Raw genomic sequence first — 23,591 nt, 5'->3', positions numbered from 1 at the left:
AAAGTACAGCAAAACTGTGGAGATAGCAGCCTACGCGTTTCACACTGCGGTCGGTGCTTAATCATGGCTAACATGCAAATGAAACATACTTCAAATATAAGTGATCTTAACACCGCACATGTGGCCAATACTGACCACTCATAAGTCTAAACCAATCTAGTAGAGGAAACTCACAAAGTGGATCAGTAAATGGTATCACATGTGCACAAAAAAAAAAGCGAGACCAATATAATGATCTCACTTGAAAAAACATACCAACGCACACCAAAAGTAAAAAATAATATAAAATGTAATATATGTACGTGGATATATCCTGACTGAAATAGGTGAAAGTGTATGAAAAAAACATACATAAATAGGCAATAAATTATACATGTAATCGCTATAATTAGCAGAACAACATTGATTCTGAGCATGCATGTTTTTTTCTCTGTCAGAGTTCCATACAGACGAACGGATTTTACAATATAATTTTTTTCCATCGGAAAAAAAGAGAACATGCATGTTCTCTTTCTAAGTCCGTCGGAATTTCCGGAAAAAAAAGTCCGATGGGACATACACACGGTCAGAATATCCCATGAAAAAATTCTGGCTGACTTTTTACATCAGAAATTTTGATCGTGTGTACGCGACATAAGATTCTGTATGATATGATGCCAGTTTCTATAGCTATATATCGTATTTATCGGGGTATTGCGCGCTCCGGCGTATAGCGTGCACCCCTAAAGTGGACCCGCATTCCTGTAAAAAAAAAACATTTTAGTACTTACAGTTTTGATGTCTTGCGCGGCGGCCTCTGTCTGCGGCTTCGGTGGTGTCTTCCTCGTCGGGTCTGGCGTCCTTCTGCGGTGTCCTCCCCGCTCGATCCCCGCTTCCCGCGCCGAGTTTGAATCACTGCGCCGGCATATACCGAGCGCAGTACACTCGGGTATACTCGGGCAGGCTCGGCTCCTCTTGCGGTCACGTCCTGTGCGTCCTGTATGTCCAGGACGTGACCATGAGAGGAGCCGAGCCTGCCCGACCATACCCGAGTGTACTGCGCTCGGTATATGCCGGCGCAGTGGTTCAAACTCGGCGCGGGTATCGGCGTATATCGCGCACCCACGATTTTGCCCTGATTTTCAGGGCAAAAAAGTGCACGGTATACGCCGATAAATACAGTAGTTAAAAGGCTTTACAGCAAAATTCCTTTACAATGACTATAATAAATGTGTGGCAGTCTTAAAGTCCAACTTCAGTAAAAACATTATTTTAGCTTTGGACAGACTTGCAATGTGAAATAATTCTGTTGAGCTTCTATTGTTGCCTGTGACCCCTATGGGGAGATCTCCCCTCCCGTCCTGTAGCTGTGATTGCAAAACAAAAAATAAAGTGGTTATCACTGGGGTCGGTAGATACACATAGTAGTATTAATTAGAGATGAAGTTTGATGATGGTTTGCAGATTTTGTTTTTAATAATCAAACCTCCAAAATGCAGAATTTCCAAAATATCAAAAAAAAAATTGCTAGTTTTCCAAAAAGTTTGTTTTAAATGAAAAATTGTGTAGAATGGTTTGGGAAGCTCCTGGAGAGCAAAAAACAGCCAGAGACGCGTTAACAATTCCTCCATTGGTAGTAAAATAGAAGGGTGGTAGTCTTTACTGAGGCTGATCAAGCAATAGTAGAAGATATTTGGTCACACTTTCCCAGAAGTCTTTGGAAATCACCAGAAATAACCATGACATTCGGATTGACCATTCATCTTCGTGTTGTTCAGTCCAAATGATATATTATTGGAAATTTGGTATCAGCTCCAATAACAGCCTGCCTGAAAGAGATGGAAATGAGGAGAAATCTTATAAATCCTTACACAGGTTTTACACAGTTTCTATCCTTACCACACTCCAGGTTACTGGATTCCATGTCCAGTGCTATAAATGTGGTTGGGTTAGGGCTTAAAGATGTTTTCTCTACATATGATTTGTATCAGAAGTGACCTAAAGATATAACCACGAAAGTCTTCCGACTACAAAGATATCAAATACCATGCAAGTACAATATATTCACCTAAGATAGCAGACTGAAGCCCTGTACACACGTCCGGTTTTCTCGGATGTGAAAAATAAAACCTGCAGAGAAAACCGAGGGGAAAGCTGAGAACCTGTCAGGAAAACTGCCATGGAGCTTTGGCTGGGAATCCCGGACGTGTGTATGCTCCATCGGCACTGCCTCGCAGTGTTTCCCATAGGTAAGTAGTAGAATTGGCGGGGAAAAAAACGCTGGGAATCCTGACGGGAAAATAGAAAGCAGGTTCTCTATTTTCCCGCCGGGATTCCCGGTTGTTTTCCTGATGGGAAATCTGCAAGGAAGCATACACACGTCTGGTTTTCCGGGCCAAAAGCTCTCCTGGCAGTTTTTCTGCCGGGAAAGCCGGTCGTGTGTACGAGGCTTAAGCTTTTTTTTTTGCAGATAAAGCTGAAATCTATAACCATTCTATTACACAGTTTACATTTATTAGGGTTTGTAACGGGGTGCATAAAAATCGATGATTTAAAAAAATATATATATATTTTTTTTTTTTTTATCAAATTTATTTTAATAAAATCATTTCAGAGTAAAAAATCTATCTAAAGATTGTTTTCTATTTAGGATACATTAATAGTTTCGTTTATTCTGCATGAAATTGAGCTTAGTTATGTAGCATGAGGCTGTATATTCTGCAATATTTACATTTTTGGTAAACTCATTCATTAAATCCAAGCTCTGCAAGATAACATGCACTGCATTTATGCATTCACACACTCTCATAGTAACTATGAGATAAAACAAAGTTCAGGAATATTCCTTTATCTCATTGTTGTGCAAATCTATATACACTACAAACTGTATGATTGAATCGGTTCTCATATTACTGTTATCCTAACCTGACAGCTTATTCTAAATAGGAAATCTTCAATTTGTTTGCAAATATTAAAGATTCTAACTACCAGCAAGAATAAGTCCTTACATTTAAAGAGCACCTGTCATTTCAGATCCATCATGGCAGCGCCTGTTAGCTGGCATGCACCTGCTGCCACCACATCCCTCACCATGTTGTGTCACTGCCGCATCACCAGCTGTCCCATTAAAGTGAATGAGACTGGCAGTGAGTTAATAGCGGGTCAGAGGAGGAGCCGCTGCAGGACAGAGATGACAGTTGCCCTTTAAAAATTATGATTTAAATCAAATAAATCCTGGTTTGTAATATACTATTTTTGATCATGTTATTTTTTTGCTCTACCTAAATTCAGATATTGATCTCCTCTGTCAAATAAAAATATAATTCATAGTATTTATTAACATGAGAAGTATATTTTTATCTGTTGGGGGGGTTAAAAATAATCCAAAGGGCCAGTTCACACCAGATGCAGTTTTGTGCGCTTTTTTTCTGCGATAGAAATGCATGCATGTGTTTTCTATGTATTCCAATGGCTCTAGTTCAAACCAGTGCAGTCAGTTCCAGTCAGTTCCTGCACTGGTGTGAACTAGAGCCATTGGAATACATGGAAAACACTGTGCATGCACTTTTAGTGCAGAAAAAAGCGCACAGAACTGCATCTAGAATTGTTTTAGGCCAGGTTCACACCTATGCAAATTGAGTGCGGCTTAAACCGCATCCAATTCGCAGAACATTTTAAAATACATTGTTTTCAATGAGGCTGGTTCACATATGTGCGATGCATTCGCACTGCGCATTGCCGCCAAACCGTGTGCGTCTTTTAGGCATTGCGGTGCGGCTCAGGTGCGAATTCAAGCCCATTATCTTCTATGGGTACGCAGCTGAATTCGCAGATGTGTTCAGTTCTCTTCAGGAATTTCTCTCATTCAGCTCAATACACTTCTCCCCCACTCTCCTCTCACCCGGAACTTCTCCCAGGTCTCCAAATTTGCATCTAAAACGTTGCTAATCTGCTGAACACTTCTCTTATCTCTCTGCAGAGATAAGAGAGCTGAAATTCGCACCGCACTAGTGTGATTCCGGCCTAACAAATCAGAAATCATTTTCTTTTTGCTGCATTTTTGGTAATTAACAAATTTTAAACTCTTTCCCCTGTGAATTGAAATGGTAAGGAGCCCTTTAATCCTCTTACCACTTCAATATAAATCTCCTTCAGAAGCGGATGTTTTTTATTATTGAAATGCTAGCAATGAATGTTTCAATTAAGAAATCAGCTGGATCAGCTCTGCCCTCCTCCAAAATGATTTCTGGAGTGCCTAGAAAATTCTCATTACCTTTCCATGTAACCACAATAGTAATAGGTACATATTGGAGTCATGCAAGGACAAGAAGATTTCTCCAGTCTGTGATTCTTGAGGAGATGTCTGGCCATCCATACCGGACCTAGGATACGACTTGCGATTTAATATTGTCATTTTGGGCTCAACTAAATGGTGATTATGGCTAGTTAAGGTTAGCTGCAAAGACTTTGACTTAGAGCCCTTTCACACTGGGGCGGTGGGGGCGTTGGCGGTAAAGTGCCGCCATTTTTAGCGGCGCTTTACCATAGTTTTCGCTGTGCTATATTGCCACTAGCGGGGAGCTTTTAACCCCCTGCTACCAGTCAAAAAAGGGTTAAAACTGCCGGCAAAGCACAGAAACGTTTTGGCACTGGCACTGCCGAAAAAACTGGGGCTGGGGCAGGTCCAGGATGACATGGGCTCAGATAAAGTGGGTTAATTGATGCTGACCATCAGACTGAGGATGTCCAAAGGCAACAAATACATACTACAGGGAAACCTCTGGACTGGAGAATTATTTTTGATATTTTAGCCCTGGTTCACACTGCTGCGTTTTGATATGCGATATGTCAAATCGGCAACAATTGTCAGCAATGGCACCGATCTACACCACATCTGCGGCGCTGCACCGATTTCAAAAAGTCTGTACTACTTGCGATTTCAGCACGAAAACGGCAGAAACTGTACAGATGTCTCTGTAATCGTGGCCAAAATCGGGACTTTAGCTAAAGTTTAGCTAAACTCGCACGACTTCACTCTCGCAGCCCAGTGTGAACCTGGACTTATGGGTCATTCATTTTTTTCTTGTTGGTTTTTGGCTGAAATTCTGTTTTGAGTATTAGACCAGTGCTTTAGGCTGGCTGGACACCTTTGTGTTGGCATTAATGCAAATTATTACAACACATAGAAATGCACAGCATATGGAAGTTGCCATAGATGCTATGCCACCCCAAAACATGTATACAGTATGCTGTGTTGCCAAGAACAACCCAGGTAAATGTTTTCATGCATGTTGTGGGCCCATTAAAACGAAATGGGCTACTATCATGCAGTCCACATTAATGTACAACAATTTGTGCATTAACACAGACAAAGATGTGAAGAGGATTGTTAGGAACTTTGGGACATTGAGAGAAATGCTGATGCCTTCACTCCCTCATCAACTAAAAGCATTGCCTCTACACAGGAGCATGCAAGAGGTTCCAGATTTCCTTCCTGTTTTTGTCCCTAAGTAGAGCAAATCCTCAGTCTAGGCTGAGAAGCAATATACAGTACCAGATTTCCTTTCTGTTTTTGTCCCTAAGTAGAGCAAATCCTCAGTCAAGGCTGAGAAGCAATATACAGTACCAGATTTCCTTTCTGTTTTTGTCCCTAGGTAGAGCAAATTCTCAGTCTGTGCTGAGAAACAATATACAGTACCTGTTCAGCGCAGCAGGTTTTGGGGGTACACTGTGCGTGTGTCCGAGTCTTAATCATGGCTCCAAACTGTCCCTGATTTTGAAGGACTGTCCCTGGTTTGGAACAAGGTCCTTCTGTCCCTCTTTCCTCCTCATGTGTCTCTTATTTTGGTCTGATCTATATAGTTGTATATAAAATGCACTATTTATCAAAAAGCGTTTTGCTGCGCTCACATTTTCATCCAATTTCTAAATTTCTCCATTTGTAATTTTCAAATGCAAAAATTAAGCAATAGTAGTGGTAGACAAAAAAGCACTTGTGGGTTTAACCAATATTTTTTTTTGTATGATTCTCTTTTAAGGGGGCAGGGTGTGTGTCCTAAACTACCGTGTTTCCCCGAAAATAAGACCGGGTCTTATATTAATTCTTGCTACAAAAAACACACTAGGGCTTATTTTCAGGGGATGTCTTATTTATTTACAGTATGTACAAAAAAGTTTCTCCCCCAGTCAGCTCTGGAGTCAGCCTTGTGAAATTCTGTAATCCCAAAAATAAACCTTTGTTTAAAGACCTTATAAAATGATGTAATCCGTTCTGTAAAAAGATGATATCATGTGCAGTGTGTCTCCTTGTGTAACATTATTGTGGAAAATATTATTTACAGTGCCGCTTGCCGCTCATGTGACCCGCTGGAGCTCTTCTTCCCTACTCCAAATACTGCAGAGGGAGGGGCCAAGATCCCCAATGACATCAGCCCCACTCTGAGTACTGCAGTGGGTAGGGGCTTAATAAAGTTTTATTGAAAAAAAAAACAGCTGACATCATCCGGAAGGAGAGGAGAAGAGCTCCAGCGGGTCACGTGAGCGCCCAGCAGTGCTGTAAATAAGGTATTTTCCACAATAAAGTTACAAAAGGGAGACACACTGCACATTATATAATCTTTTTACAGAATGGATTACATGTTTTTACAAGGACTTTAACTAGGGTTTATTTTTGGGATAGGGCTTATATTGCAGCCATCCCAGAAACTCACGCTAGGTCTTATTTTCGGGGTAGGGCTTATTTTCGGAGAAACAGGGTACATAGTTTTCCTAATAGGTGTCCGTCGTTCCAATTTCAGAAAGTTGGGAGATATGTCTTAACTTACAATTTTGCTATTTAAAAAAAAACATTTGCAAGAGTATCATGGGTCTTATAAAACAATAGGCTTTCTCAGCTAGGGTTCCTCCAGAGCAGTGGTTCTCAACCTGGGGGTCGGGACCCCCTCGGGGGTCAAATGACGATTTGCCAGGGGTCCCCGAGTCCTGGGCTGTTACTGAAGCCCACACAACTCTCCCAGCCTTCAGCCAGTACTGCCACTTATCCCCCCCCCCCCCCAACCAAGGAGTAAGGAATAAAAATAAAGCATACATGGAAGGGAGAGGAAAAGAGGGGGGAGGAACAAAGAAAAAGGGAGAAAAAGAATAAGAGAAAGAACAAGAAAGATGGCTAGAGAGAGGGATGGGGGGAAAAAATAGGAAATTAGAATAGAGGGGGATAAAAGGAGAACAAAGAGAGAGAGTGGTACATCCCAAAATGTACCATTAGGTGTTTTAATACTGTAGGAGTGGAAGGGACTCGGGGAGCACTAAATGTCCGTCGGTTAGGGGCCCAAATTACTTGTCTTGCCCTGGGTGCCCGACAACCCACGCTACGAAAATAATTTTATTGTTGAAAAAGGTTTACTCCCAACAAACTGACACGAGCATTGCCACCATCCCGAGTATATAGAAAAATGAATACCTCAAAGAAATGGGATTTTAAGGGCAATGAAAATAATATACAAAAAAGTATAAGTAAATATAGAAAAATATAATATTTAATTTACTTTACAAAAGTTATGCAAAAGGTTTTACAATTGTAACAATCGCTGTAACAAATTAGTTTGCATAATGTGTGGACCATGCAGATCCTGAATAAACACATATACAAAAAATGACAGTACATAAATGCAGTCTTCTGCATTTTCCCTTGACCCCTATTGGGCATTGTAAATGTCACTATATACATCAGAACGGTAGTAATGCAACTGCAAATAACAAACAGTATAATTTGCCTTGATGTCTTGAAGACCTGAAAGACATAAAAGAACATGCATATATATGCAACAATAATAACTGCAATAAGGCATCAAGAAGTGTCACTTAAAGTTCAAGACACTTTCTTTTTGAAGTCACAAGTAGGATCCAGCAACGTAAGCAAACAAGTTCCTTCCCCAAAGGGCAAGAGCAGAATAAGTTCCATGATAGGTCTGATGAAAGTCTTTACAGTCCCTTGTCTTGAAACCTTCACCTCCACCTTGCGTACCTTACCATCATCACTAGGAATGCTCTTTACAATTAGTCCCATGGGCCATTCAATTCTTTCAGCTTGCTGATCCTTAAGCAGAACAAGGTCTCCAACTTGGAGGTTAGGGTTCGGATCAGTGGCAAAGGTCTTGACTTCAGGACGAACCTCCTTAGGTTCTAGAAGACTGAAGACATTAGCTGTGGTTTCTTCTGGATGATCCAGCAGGAATTCAGGACCTGTTAACCAAGAAGAATTTGCAAAGACACTTGCAGACATTGGCCTGGTGGCATGATCTGCAGGGTTAATTTCAGATGGAACATATGAGTCCTGTGAAGAGGGAAAGAGAGAGCAGTCCTGCTATTTTCAGGAACAGAGCAAGATCGGATCAGGTAGGCATATAGGGGGTGCTGGGGGGGAGCTGGTCTCAGAAGGTTTTTTATTATAACTCCTTGGTGCCAACGTAACACATATATGCGGCCTCACTAGACTGGGATTTTTGCTGTGGGGCCGCATATTTGTGCGTCTCCCTTTGTGCTGGGAGTGCGCCACACTGCACTCTCTTAGCACAAAGGCTCATGCGTGCCCTGGGCCCCATTCTAACGATTGGGACCTAGAACATCCGATTCCATGTCACCTGATCGCTGTGATAGTCTCTGATTGGCTATCCTAGTGATCAGTCACTAAGGCCTGCCCCTGTGTTTTCTGTCTCTGTGAATGGATGAAAGAGATTCATTGTATATTTCTCTGTCCTTGCATAAATACCTAGATCAAGGTTTGATCTAGGTCAGTGCCAGCGTTAGTGTTTGGGCCAAAGGTCAGGGTCAGTATCTTTTGGTGAGGATTATTTTTATTTATTTTTTAATTAGTACCAGTGTCAGTTAGTCAGAGTCAATGTGTTTTAGGTAGGATAAAAAAAAAAAAGCAAAATGCATACTATTGTTTCTGGACTGTACTACGAGTACAAACAACAAATAACATACACATATATGGTATTGCTGCGATCATTCTTTGGTGGTAGGTTATGGTAGTAGCAAGAAATATCTGGGCCCGTAAAAAAAAAAAAAATAGGAGACATCTAGTATCATTTACCACCAAATGAAAGCCCAATTTGTCCTGAATCCACCTGGATGCACAAATTAGTTGTGATAATATGTACAGTTTTACTAACTCATGTAAAAGTTGCAAAATTAGGTTTAGGTATTAACCACTTAAGGACCGCCTCCTGCACATTTACGTCAGCAGAATGCCACAGCTGGACACAGGCACGTACCTGTATTTCCCCTTTAAGTGCCCAGCCGTGGGTCGCGGACCTGTGCCCGCGACCCGGTCCGAAGCTCCGTGACCGCGGACGCGGGACCCGCGGACCCGATCGCCGCCGGTGTCCTGCAATTGGTCACAGGAGCTAAAGAACGGGGAGAGGTATGTGTAAACACACCTTCCCCGTTCTTCACAGAACGGGGGATATAGGGAAAGGCGATCAGTGACGTCACACATCCAGCCCCACCCCCCTACAGTTAGAAACTCATATGAGGTCACACATAACCCCTACAGCTCCCCCCATTGGTTAACTCCTAAACTGCAATTGTCATTTTCACAGTAAACAATGCATTTTTATAGCAATTTTTTGCTGTGAAAATGACAATGGTCCCAAAAATGTGTCAAAATTGTCTGATGTGTCCGCCATAATGCCGCAGTCACGAAAAAAATCGATGATCGCTGCCATTAGTAGTAAAAAAAATATTAATAAAAATGCCATAAAACTATCCCCTATTTTGTAAACGCTATCAATTTTGCGCAAACCAATCGTTAAACGCTTATTGAGATTTTTTTTACAAAAAATATGTACAAGAATATGCATCAGCCTAAACTGAGAAAAAAAAAAGTTGTTTTATATCTTTTTTTGGGGGTATTTATTATAGCAAAAAGTAAAAAATATTGTTTTTTTTTTCAAAATTGTTGCTCTATTTTTGTTTATACCGCAAAAAATAAAAACCGCAGAGGTGATCAAATACCACCAAAAGAAAGCTCTATTTGTGGGAAAAAAAGGACGCCACTTTTGTTTGGCCACATCGCACGACCGGGCAATTGTCAGTTAAAGCGACGCAGTGCCGAATCGCAAAAACTGGCCAGGTCCTTTACCTGCGTAATGGTCCGGGTCTTAAGTGGTTGAGATTTATTTTAACCTTAGGCGCGAAGGGGTTAAAGTGATACTAGACACACACTGTTTCATTTACATTATCCCTTCTATTTCTGTATATGGGTAATGGCACTGTAATTATTTTTATTAAAAAAAGTTTTTTTTCAATTGATATACAGCTGTCACATGACCCAGAAATTTCCCAGCTTGTCTGCATAGGAACATAATTAGGAGGATCTTCTAGTCCCCTGCTGCTACCCCAAAAAAAAAACAGCCTTTGGAATACAGAGTAAAAATAAATAATATAAATAAGCTGTTTTAAATTGTCATACAAATATATATTTGAAATCAAATCATTATTATTTTTTGACAGTAAAAGTAAAATGGGCACTATTGTTATTGGCTGCACTACGGGTACAAACTACTAACATGCACATATGTGGTATCACTTCGATCATCAGGAACAAGATAATTTTATTTGGGTTGTTCTGTGGTGTTAAGTTATGGAAGTAGCAAGAAATATACAGCTACATAAAAAAATAAAAATAAATTCTCTTGGTAAAAATAAAAAAAACAGGAGGGGCCAGATTCGCGTAGGAGGGCGTAACTTTGTGCGGGCGTAGCGTATCCTATTTACTCTATGCCTCTGCAACTTAGACAGGCAAGTGCAGTATTCACAAAGCACTTGCTCCGTAAGTTGCGGCGGCATTGCGTAAATTGGCCGGCGTAAGCCCACCTAATTCAAAGTTGGCTGGTAGGGGGCATGTTGTATGCAAATTAATTGTGACCCCACGTAAATGATGCGCCTAACGAACGGCGCATGCTCAGTATCACGTTGAAATTCATGCCCTAAGATACGCCGGCTCAATGCCTGTGACGTGAACGTAACCTACGCACAGCCCCATTCACGTACGACTTACGTAAACAACGTAAAAAGATACGCTTGTTCCGACGTCCATACCTTGCATTACCTGCGCCTCATATAGCAGGGGTAACGTTACGCCAGACGTAAGCCTTACGTAAACGGCGTAGCGGGCGCAAGTACATTTGTGAATCGGCGTATCTAGCTAATTTACATATTCAACGCGTAAATCTATGGAAGTGCCCCTAGCGGCCAGCGTAAATATGCACCCCAAGATACGACGGCATAGGAGACTCACGCCGCTCGTATCTTGGCAACAGAGAGGCGTATCTGATTCTGATTCGACGGCACAGATTCGGACTTACGATGGCGTACGTGGAGATACACCGTCGTAAGTCCTTTGAGAATCTGGCCAGAGATATCCATTACAATTTACCACCAAAAGAAAGCCCAAGTTGTCCTAAAAATAAAAGTATAATTCACCTGAACTAGTTTTAATGATATTTACGGTTTTATTAAAACATGTAAAAGTTTCAAAATTGTGCTTAGGCATTTAGATTTGTTTTACCCTTAGGCAAGAAGGGGTTAAGGTAAAAAAAAACTTCCTTTAGCATCGCTTGAAATCACCCAGGATTACATGTGCAATGAGGCGCTGCTCCTCATACATTCACAAGCTCTCAGGCACTTACTGATATGTATATACACTCACTGGCCACTTTATTAGGTACAATTTGCTAATCAGCCAATCACATGGCAGCAACTCAATGCAACTCAATGCATTTGAGCATCTAAACATGGGGAAAATTATTTTCTGAAGTTCAAACTGAGCATCAGAATGGGGAAGTAAGGGGATTTTAGTGACTTTGAACGTGGCATGGTTGTTGGAGCCAGAAGGGCTGGTCTGAGTATTTAAAAAAACTGCTGATCTACTGGGATTTTCAAGCACAACGATCTCTAGGGTTTACAGAGAATGGTCCAAAAAAGAACAAATATGCAGTGAGCAGCAGTTGAGTGGACGAAAATGCCTTGTTGACGTCAGACGAGAATGGGCAGAGATGATAGAAAGGCAACAGTAACTCAAATAACCACTCATTACCACCCAGGTATGCAGAATACCATCTCTGAATGCACTCCTGTCAGCTAAGAGCTGGAAACTGAGGCTACAATTTGCCTAGGCTCACCAAAATTGAACAATAGAAGATTGGAAAATTGTTGTCTGGTCTGACAAGTCTCAACTTCAGTTGCGACATTCTGATGGTAGGGTCAGAATTTGGTGCAAAAAAAAAAATCAAAGCACGGATCCATCCTCCCTTGTATCAACGGTTCAGGCTGGTGGTGGTGGTGTAATGGTGTGGGGGATATTTTCTTGGACCAATTTGGGCCCCTTGGTACCAACTGAGCATCGTTTTAATGCTACGGCCTGAGTATTGTTGCTGACCATGTCCATCCCTTTATGACTACAGTGTACCCATCTTCTGATGGCTCCTTCCAGCAGGATAATGTACCATGCCACTAAGCTCAAATAATCTCAAACTGGTTTCCTGAACCTGACAATGAGGTCACTGTACTCAAATGGCCTCCACAGTCACCAGATCTCAATCCAATAGAGAACCTTTAGGATGTGGTGGAACTAGAGGTTCACGTTATCGATGTGCAGCCGACAAATCTGCAGCAACTGCATCATGTTATCATGTCACTATGGGCCAAAATCTCTGAGGAAGGTTTCCAAAACCTTGTTGAAGCTATGCCATGAAGAATTAGGGCAGTTCTGAAGGCAAAAGGGGGTCCAACTCAATACTAGCAAGGTGTACCTAATAAAGTCATAAAGTAATTGATTATGAACAACTATTTTTATAAACGATTATAATCGATTATGTTGATTCATTGTTTTAGCTCTACTGATTATTTTCATTGTATTAATTACGTTAGTATATATCTCAATACATTTTTAAAAGTCTACAGAATCACTTCAACAAGGTTAGAACACGTCCCTAATGTAAAGCATCCTATGCCAGAACCGATTGCCATTGAAAACTGTATTTTCTCCAAACCCCTCTTTTCTAGCCAGCCATTTGGTCGCTTTGCCGTGTTTTATATTTGGATGTGCTGCTAGTGAATGCTGCCAGCAGGGAAATGTGCTTCTATGTTTTTCTACAGACAAGCTTTATAGTAGTCTCACTAGCATGCTAGTCTTTACATAAATATCAGTAGTAGATTTTGGAATACAAGAAGGAAAGCTGGCTTGGCCTCAGGAGATTCCGCGGTGAAGCCTTCTCTCCTGAGATATTTAATGATAGGTTACAGAGACGGAGACATACACATCTTATGCCAGTATTGCTAGCAGCTTTATGTGATTGTATTACTATATTAAATAGCTGCCTGAAAGGCTTTAACTGACTCAGAATAGTGTGTGTTTTATTAGAGACCCTGTCACCACCCCATGCTTATTAAGATAAACATTGCAACTTAAAGTACTCGCATTATTATTTCAGGCGTTTGTGTGTAAAATTGTTGTCCCGCTGTGCTGAAAAAAAAATTCACAAGATCTTCATTGATGGTATTAGCAGATTATCCCATTTCTGCCACTGTGGCACCCAGGCAAGAAAGGGGGGTGCAGTCATCACAGGGGCAGGAGGGCACAGACAGCAGCAAAAACATTGTCAGATGTTCAAATCGTTCCCTGACTCTATTAAACTTGTTTGTCTTCATGGTGCCATGTTGGAGAGCTTCCCCATCTTACTGGCCTGACAAGAATGAAGGGAAGAATTAAGAATCTCCCTAAAAGGAACACAGATGGTTATACAAATTGACAGTTTTAAAGTCTCCACACATTCTTCAAAACGAAAACATTTTGGTTTGGGATGGGCTTTCATAATATCTCCTATCTACTAAATGCATGTGCAATTGTATGTAGACTAATTCAATACGCCCATCCTCTTTTTTTTTGTCATAATTTGACATAATTGTGCAGTTAAGCCAGGAGAAGCCCCCTTCCCATAATGGGTTAAGCACTCTCCATTCTGATTCTATTGTTGTATGGCCATGGATAGATACTGTACATGTACCTTAAGATCCAATTAAGCACTTTCTAGCCTATGCATACCTGTTTAGATGTTTCCTTATGAATTTCAGCACAAAGGCCTGTTTGTAGACCCAGGACCCAATGGGGTTAATTGAAAACCTATTAAATTGGGGCAAGTGCATTAAATGGCTCAATTCCCTCCTAAAGAGAAAAAAGAATGCTTGGCCAGGTCATGTGGTGGTTTTCCAACACGCCCTTACAATGCCTGACTTTCAAGGATCCCACGTATAGCCTGACCTTTGCATGACTGTCATGTTGGGCTCATGGATTTTATATAGCCAGCCAAGGTAAACCAGGGATAAGTCTTGGGAATGTGGATGTAATCTGTAAACTTTTTCATATTTGCAGTTAGGGTTGTCCTGATACTGATACCGAGCATTTCCCAGAGTACTTGTACTTGGGGAAATGCTCCGATGCTTCACCCGATACTTGGGCAGTCAGGGATGATCGGTGTGGCGGGGAGAGTTACAAGCACTGATCTGCCCCCTTTTCATCTGGTTTAGTGAAAGTTATACAGCGGTGATCGGTGCTTGCAACTCCCCCTAAAGCTGCACCAATCACTGCTGACTGTCCCTGTATCATCCTCCGTGCTGCTCTCCTCCTCCAGGTCCCTGTCCCCCTCCGTGCTGCTTTCCGTGCTCTGTGTCCCCCTCCGTGCTGCTCTCCCCCTCTGGGTCCTTGTCCCCCTCCATGTTGCTGTTTGTGCTCCTGCTCTGTGTCCCCCGCCTGCTGCTCTCCAGCTCCGTGTCCCACTAAACCCGGCTCCTACCTTTTCCGAATGAACAGGGTAACTGAAACATCGTAACCTCTTGTGATTACGATGCTTCAGTTTATGAATGGAGAGGAGCTTCTGTCCATTCATTTTGGCTGAGGCTGCAAAGAAAGAGACTGGGAAATCTGTGTCCCTAGTCCCTTTCTATGTCTCAAAGGGGAGATGTCAGGGGCCTGTTAAGACCCCTGAAATCTCACCAAAGCCCCCCAACAGGACTAAAAAAAATTGCAATAAATAAAAAAATGAATTGTAAAAAATAATAAAAATGTAAATAAAAAACACACTAACACAATCCTCCCCCCCCCCCAGCAAAAAAAACAAGAAGAAGAAAGCACTGTAAAAAAAACATAAAGAAAAAAGTAAAAAAAAAATACTGACACCACCACTGTCACATGACATTAAAAAAAGTATCGGTAATCGGTATTGGCGAGTACTTGAAAAAAAGTATCGGTACTTGTACTCTGTCTTAAATAAGTGGTATCGGGACAACCCTACTTGCAGTTTCAGACTTCCTAGGTTTTCAAAGATAGTGGCACAGTGTTATTTTTGGTCATTCATACCAGGCCAAAGTTTTTATTTTTAGTGCTGAATGGACCCGGAAAGAGTATTTGTCCTGGTGACTATTTTCACTAAGACGTAAAGTAATAAAAAATGCAACATTTTTTGTTACCAGAACAGGTATAGAAGGGATATCTTCTAAAGGGCACACTTGTTTCAGTGTCTAAGAGGAGATTATTCTAACTTTGGAGAGGTTTCCTCTAACTTCTGTTGTGTACAATACAGAGGTGAAGGGAATCACCCCCCCCCCCCCCAGTGGGACAGAGATGGCACAAGAAAAACATGACCAGTGTTTAGACATTCCCTACTGTAGCCAGAATGGAAAAAAGCTTTAGATATATTTTATGTTGATACTGTCCATGACCCAAATTGGGAGATTGAACCCCACTTCCTGTTATTGTGACATTAGAAGAAGAAATGAGGGGAGTGGTTGTCACGAGGGCAGGAAGTCAAATACAGGTATAGTAACTTGGAACAGGTTCTTAACACTAATAGATTTCCTTTATTCAGCTTTCGGGCTAAATAAAATAAATCATCAGATTCATCTGTCTAAGGCAGCTGAATGGGGTCAGAGGGTGCTGCCAGGGGCACATTTCTGCCAAATGCAAGCCATGTATGAAGGCCATATATAACTTAGCTGAAACAAGTTTATTTTAGCAGTCTGTATCCCTATTGGAGAGTTTATCTATCTCATTCGTGCCAACAGGAAGTGAGGGAACATGGGGTATTGCAAGTAAACATTTTAAAGGTTTTACTCTTCTCTATTGAAAAAATGTAATTTAAGTTTGGTGGGTTTTGAATTAGGTGGGTTTTGAATTATAATTGATTATTTTATTATAGTTCTGTTTTAAATATGAAATAAAGGAGTATCTGTTTGTGTAACATCAGAGCCGTAGATTTAAGCAATATGCTATGTAATATTAATGTATATATTGTTTTTTTTTCTATCTTTTGTTTAACAGCCAGACCAGTCAATCAAATGGACGTGGCATCCAAAAAACTGGTAGCAAATACTTTGAGCAACGATAAGATTGTGGTTGCAACCTGTATGTCAGCCAACGGGAAGCCACCAAGTACAATTACCTGGGAAACCAAGCTGAAAGGGGAGGCAGAATATCAAGAAATAAAGAATGATAATGGAACCGTGACTGTGATCAGTCGATTCAAACTTATGCCCACCCGGGAGGCCCACCAGCAGCCACTGACTTGTGTTATAAACTACCAAACAGAAAGAGATACAAAGAACACCACCATCAATGTACAATGTAAGTGTAGAGGCTGGGACCAGAGTGGTGCGCCATTTCTGGGGAAGGTTCTTGATCACTAGAAAAGAATGTGTATATTTTAATGAATGCACACAGCAAAAGGCCAAGTAGATGTTTCCGATTTGGCCTATGTTAGGGTGAAACTATCAGTAATGTAGCAATTTGTAATCTATATAGTAATGGCATTTCACAATTCTGTAGCGACAATATGATTGATTAGAAATAACACATGTCCCATTGATTCCTCAAAAAAGCATTTATTTAGCTTAAGTCATGTGCCTAAGATGGATGTGGGCACCAAGACAATAAGGACTATTCAAGATCTGTTATTTATTTAGTTTTTTTTGCTTAAAATGAAAGAAGGAAAGGTTATATCTTAGAATTATTTTAAAGGTTATATTTCCCTTGCAAACATTTTATAAAAAGCCTTGAACTGTGAAATCAGTGAGCTAATTTTCACTTTATTTTATCTAAACTGATCGCCCCCATAGGCTATGGGTCAAGCCTGAGAGCACTTGGACCACTCTGCTTGGAGGCAATTATAAAACAAATATTTGTGTGTGCCATGCATCATATTCATGTAGAAGAAAGCTTCAAATTGCTAGCAGAACAGCATTCCCTGCAAGCATATCTTCTAGCCTAAAAAATATGAGGCCACTAAATATATAATTTGTAGAGAGACATTTATTTTATTTTATTTTTTTTGTGGATGCAAACTACTGTATGAACCATATGCTTTAGTATATTTATTTTTCTCTGTTTCATTCTACAATTCATAAATTTGTCTTTGTCACATGGTGCTTTATTTGGTGACTTTCCTATAGATGCGCCTCAAGTCTCAATTGAAGGATTTGATGGAAACTGGTATGTTAAGCGTTCTGATGTGAAACTGATGTGCAAAGCAGACTCTAATCCTCCTCCGTTCTCATACCAATGGAGAATGTAAGTACCGTACCACTTACCACACTTGCATTTTATATAAGGTATTTTTATATGTATTGCAATTTTTTATTTCATTTTTTTATACCTCTTAATATACCTCAGCTTTAACTTATCATGTAGATTTTATATTGTTAAAGGCGAAAAGCAACATGGTCTTTCTAGGGCCGGCTATACACGGTTCGAATCTCGGCCGGTTCAGCAGGAAGCAGGCTGAATGTAAGGCCTCGTACACACGACCGAGTTTCTCGGCAAAAACCAGCAAGAAACTTGCTGTTTTTTTTTTTGCCGAGGAAACCGGTCGTGTGTACATTTTTAGACGAGGAAACTGTCGAGGAACTCGACGAGCCAAAAAGAGAGCATGTTCTCTTTTTCCTCGACGGGAATTGAGAAACTTGCCTTGTCGAGTTCCTCGACAGCCTAACAAGGAACTCGACGAGCAAAACGATGTGTTTCGCCCGTCAAGTTTCTTGGCCTAACAAGTTGATCAATTAACTTGGGAACATGCGGCCTGCCATATTCTCTTACAATTATTGCTAGGGGCTGCTATAGCCGCTAGCAATAAACACTGTCTTATCCCGCCGAGGACAGCATCCCCTGACCTTCCCTGCTGGGAGAAGACAGCGGCCCAGTAGGAGGGATTCCTGCATTAACACTATGTGTGTGGATGGGGTAATCAAGTGAATTTCTTTTCTGCAACCCATGAAAATTTGCACCATATATGGCAAGCCTAATTCCTTCCTCTGTATTGGAGAAGATGCCCTGTGTAAGCTTCAAATCATGACTGTGAACCTTCACAGGGCTGATGCCCCTCTTCATGCATCTTGTGACAGAAGTAGTGCCTGTGCAGCCATTCACCAAGCACCAACCTTTTCTTTGTGCCCTTGATGGCTTAATGAAGTGGTGGTGGAGTAAAGGGAAGGTAAGGAAAGATTACTAGTTGGTTTTCTATAAAGTGAACATGTTTCTTTATTGTTACAGTAAAACATTCAGGTAGACTAGATACTATGATTTAGGGCACTGTTTGACATAAACACAAAAAATGTGCTGTAATACATTTATCCAAAAATTGACCCTTACAGACCACTTTGACCTACAGGTAAGCCTAGATTAAGGCTTACCTGTAGGTCCAAGAAATATCTCCTTAACCTACACGGTTAAGGAGATATTTCCAAGAAAGACAGCATCGATGTCTACGGCGCATGTCTACTGAGCGTGCCGCTACTAGTGGCATCATGCCGTTAGTGGTGGCTCCCACGCGAGTGGCGTCATCGCAATACCCGGAAGTCACTCTGGGTATCATGGCGGCGTCGGAGGAGGTGTCCGAGGACTGCTGCGGGGGCTTCGTTCTCGGGTAAGTAATTCATAATGAGCTAGCATGCTATACATACTAGCTCATTATGCCTTTGTCTTGCAGGTTTTTTTTTAAAGAGAGGGTTTACTTCCTCTTTTAGATATGAGCTATAGTAAATTTCACCTGTAATTTGTATACACTGTGCTTGGAAAATGAAAGTGAATATTTGAAATGCTGTAAAACTCTAAAGCTCCGTACATACGATCAGTTTGTCTGATGAAATCAGACAAACCGATCATGTGTGGGCCCCATCAGTTTGTTTTCCATCGATGAAAAAAAATAGAACATGTTTTAAAATTTTCCTATGGATATAAAAACGATAGAAAAAAACGGTCAAAAATCCATGCATGCTCAGAATCAAGTCGAAGCATGCTCGGAAGCATTGAACTTCATTTTCTCAGCACGTCGTAGTGTTTTACGTCACCACGTTGGACTTGGTCGGATTTTTGACCGATGGTGTGTAGGCAAGACTGATGAAAGTCAGCTTCATCGGATATCCGATGAAAAAATCCATCGGATTCGATTTCATCAGATATCCGATCGTGTGTACAGGGCTTTAGGCTTCATGTACACTGCTGCTGGTAAACTGACGTTTAGGAGCAGTTGGGCACTTCTTTCAGCTGCCCCTGAACTTTCCTTTATGTTATCTTATCAGTACATGTACACAGGGTCATTTATAATCGTTTCTAGGGAGTTGAGTTTAGAAGCATTTTTTTAAAAGCAAAAAAATGCGTTTTTGACTGATGTTCAGAGACATTTGAAAGGCCAAACGCCTGTGACTGCTTGAAAATGCGGTAAGTCGCGTTAAGCCACGTTTTGTTTACAGGCGTTTTAAGTTTTTGACTATTTAAAAAAAATGCTTCTAAATGCAAACGTGCCATGTAAATGTGGCCAAAATGAAGTTTTTAAATGTCCGTTACTATCTGTTAAGTTAAATCGTTCAGGGAGGTTGTAAAACGTCCCGTGTACATTAGGCCTCAAAATCAAAACAGTCAATCTGTTTCTACCTTGTATTAGTTGAAAATGTTTCTGTAAACATCAGTAGATACGCCGTCGTAAGTCCGAATCTGCGCCGTTGTATATTTAAGCATACTCTGGAAACCAGATACGCTTAAATTTGGCTAAGATACGAGTGGCGTAAGTCTCACACGTTGTCGTATCTTAGGGTGCATATTTACGCTGGCAGCTAGCTGGCGCTTTCGTTGTTTTCCGCGTTGAATATGCAAATGAGCAAGATACGCCGATTCACGAACGTACGTACGCCCGTCACAATTAGTTACGCCGTTTCCGTAAGACATACGCCGGCGTAAAAATAAAGCAGGTCTCTAGGTGGCGTGCGCGCGCATGCGCCGTTCATTCGGCCATGCATCCACATGGGGTCACGCTTAATTTAAATACAACACGCCCACGACCTGCCTACTTTGAATTACGCGCGCTTACGCCAGCTGATTTACGCTACGCCGCCGTAACTTAGGACGCAAGTGCTTTGTGAATACAGCACTTGCCTCTCTAAGTAGCGGCAGCATAGCGTAAATAAGATACGCTGCCCCCCCCCCCCCACAACGTAAAGCCGCCCTACGTGAATCTAGGCCTCAGAGTGTTACTAGGATTTTCCTGCATGTCTGTTTTCAGCCAGTGTCAAAAAGCAAATGCTAGCAGTGTTATCACTTTTTACATGACACCGATTAGAAAATGTCTTAATATAAACGTCTAGAGCAAATCCAACAGTCTACAGCATGTTGATAATTGAGGTTTCCTAAAAAAAAAATAATAATAATAAAAGAGCTTGGAAGACAGTTAAATAGGTAGGATACCAAGTTGGAAATAATAAATAGTTTTCAAATATTGGTAATCAATACATTGAAATTAATATTACAAGACACTGGCTTTTATTATTTGTTTAGCATTATTCTTACCTCTTGGATCTTCAGCATCCAGAACTCCAAACTGTCTCTATCTAGGCTTTTCCTTTGCCTTTTGGGACCAATTACCTATTGCTACTTGTTTTTGGTTCAGAATTTGGGTAGTTTGGGTTCCAATCTTGGTTTTAGGGTTTACATTTCCCCCCAATGTGTTTCCACCTGCCTCTTGGCCCTCCTCGTGCTATTCATAGTTGGTTTAATTTCCTCTATATTGGCAGGCTACACAGCACGATATATACACAGCCATTTTTTCAAAGGTTGCAATAGAAGATTTGTCTAATTGCAGACTTGTACACTTGCGGGGCCTGCAAGCAGCATCTTTTGGGCAGGTTTGAAGTGCTGTAAAAAAACGCTCCAAAAATGCCCCTGCCCAATGAAATGAATGGACAACACTTCGGAAATGCCTTAAAAGCTTTTTGGATTTTTTTAAGTTTAAGTAAGGTTTTTTGAGGGTTATCTTAGGTTATCCTAAGAGTTTGTCTATTGTTAGGGTTCTACGGGTTTGTGGGGTCACTCTGTTTTTAGATTTTAGTGCCAAACCCAAAGCCGAGAACAACCTATTGCCAAGTTTACTTTCTATGTGGGCCATTAGGATCATATCACAATCACTGCTTGATTGCCCATCTATTATACATAAGTCCAGCATATGGAGAATTAAATCTTTGCTTAGATTCACTAATGCAATGGTGGGTATCAAACTTGTGAATCTGGGAAATGTTTATTTTTCTGAATGATGATGGGTATTGGGTGTAATCTGATCTTGCAGTTTGTTTAGAAGTCAAAATGATAAATTCTTTGATGTATCAAACTGAATACAGGGCTAATGGGTCGTTTCCAGACAGTGCAGAAGTGGACAATAACACCCTGTTTTTCCGTGGACCGGTTACCTACTCTTTCTCTGGAACATACATCTGTGAGGCCAGAAATGCTATTGGAAGCCAGACTGGACAAGTGGATGTTAATGTTACAGGTAAGAAGAAAATTAGAGAGCTCTTCTTATTGATAACATTGGATTATATATGTTTCTCTCATTGGCAGTAAGTAACTATTTCATAATGTTTCTATTTGTTGCCAATGTTGCAGGTCTTCCAATTATACCTAATTTCTTACTTTTACCAAAGTCTTCATAAAGCAGCTGCACTCTTTGAGGATTCTCATATTTTATCTAGCGCTTCATCCCTTTATCCCACTGAGAAACGATATGGGAATCCGCCTCTAAGACCTCACGTTGCATGGCGCAGAGAGAGAGACTACTTTTAAAATAATGATTATCTGGTATAAAGCACCTGAGGTTCTCCACAACCATAACCAAATACTTTACAGGCAATGCTGGAGGTGCCATCAGGAAATAGGCTCAAATTATAATGTTTTGTTTTTTTTTGGCAATATTTACGCATCCAATCCTTTTGAGTTATAGTAATGTCGATGCTCCAATAAATATTTGACACGTCCTTCCCATTAGACCTTCCTATCCTGGACATTAATTAATGTCTCAAAGGACTTATTGCTTACATGTTATTAGCTATGAAGAGAGCTTATAGCTGATATCAGGAGAATGAATTATCGACTGTGGGAGATACCCTACCACAATATAAGAAGTTATGAGATGTTTGGGATCAGTCCCAATATGGTCTTACTCCTTTCTCATAGGTTCCCTGACAACGCCATCCTTTCTCACAAACCTTCCATTATAATGATCTGTGCTAATATTTACCCCGCTGTGTTTTCCATGCTCCACATGAGCTCACCCTGTCTATGGTTCTTGCCCATTGGTACTTTTTTTTGCATATCTTGTAACATTTTTATACGATTTGTAGAATCTTGATCTGTGTATATAGAGATTTTGTATGTACTTGAGCCAGTCTTCTTTCTACTTCAACTATTTTGTACCCATGTTCCTTTTGGGAAATAGAATTGAAAGTCCAATAAAAATACAGTTAAAAAATAAATAAAAAATTCATAGATGGCATTGTATTAGATATTTCAGAATAGCCTTTGGTTTGAATAATGCCACAGAGAAAGTGAATTTAAAGGATTAGTCCACTCTGTTATCTCTGTTATGGTGGATGCTGACAGATTGAATTACCTGATTGGATTCTTCTATATGTAAGGGATTCCAGTGTTGAGCTCTTTGTCTACGTTCTCAGGTCTGCCTCTCCCTTTCTGTTATGCCTATTACAAAGTCAAATTAAGAGGACTACTGTATTCTTTGTAATGAAGAAATCTGGAGAATTTAGTGAGTCATGTTTGACTGTCTACAGTTGATAGGTGGTTCAAAAATGTTCCTAAAGAAGGCAATAAAAGTTAGCTGATAGCAATTAGTAATAGAAGCCCATCTTTGTAGAAACATTACATTTTTATAATTACTTTGACGCAGAAACTTTAAAATATTTGTCCAAGTCTTAAGATAGATACACACTATACAGTTTTAATTTTTTTTCCTTCAGACTTACCAAAACCATATAATATGAGGTCAAACCTTGATGCCTCGTACACATGATCGGTTTTCCCGGCAGTCAAAAGTCCGTCGGGGAAAACCGAGGAGGAAACCGAGAACCTGCTCGGTTGATTTTCCCTGTGTACACACTGCTGGTTTTCCCGACATGAAAACTGCCATGACAACTTTGGTCGGGAAAACCGGCCGTGTGTGTATGCTCCCTCGCAGTGTTTCCCACAGGAAAACTGGTGAGCAAAAAAACGCAGAGAATCGTGGCAG

General features: G+C 40.7%; 1 protein-coding gene across 1 annotated transcript in view; it reads left to right on the top strand.

Moving 5' to 3' along the window:
* Positions 1-23,591, top strand: part of NECTIN1 (nectin cell adhesion molecule 1) — a 177,272-nt gene that overhangs the window by 141,077 nt on the left and 12,604 nt on the right. The window contains exons 3-5 of the mRNA XM_040325528.1: positions 16,358-16,660; positions 17,485-17,602; positions 21,694-21,845. Coding sequence (XP_040181462.1) covers positions 16,358-16,660; positions 17,485-17,602; positions 21,694-21,845 — 573 coding nt within the window. The remainder of the gene's footprint in view (positions 1-16,357; positions 16,661-17,484; positions 17,603-21,693; positions 21,846-23,591) is intronic.

Source organism: Rana temporaria, chromosome 10 (assembly GCF_905171775.1).
Source record: "Rana temporaria chromosome 10, aRanTem1.1, whole genome shotgun sequence".
NCBI lineage: Eukaryota > Metazoa > Chordata > Amphibia > Anura > Ranidae > Rana > Rana temporaria.
This window is presented reverse-complemented; position numbering and strand designations above follow the sequence as displayed.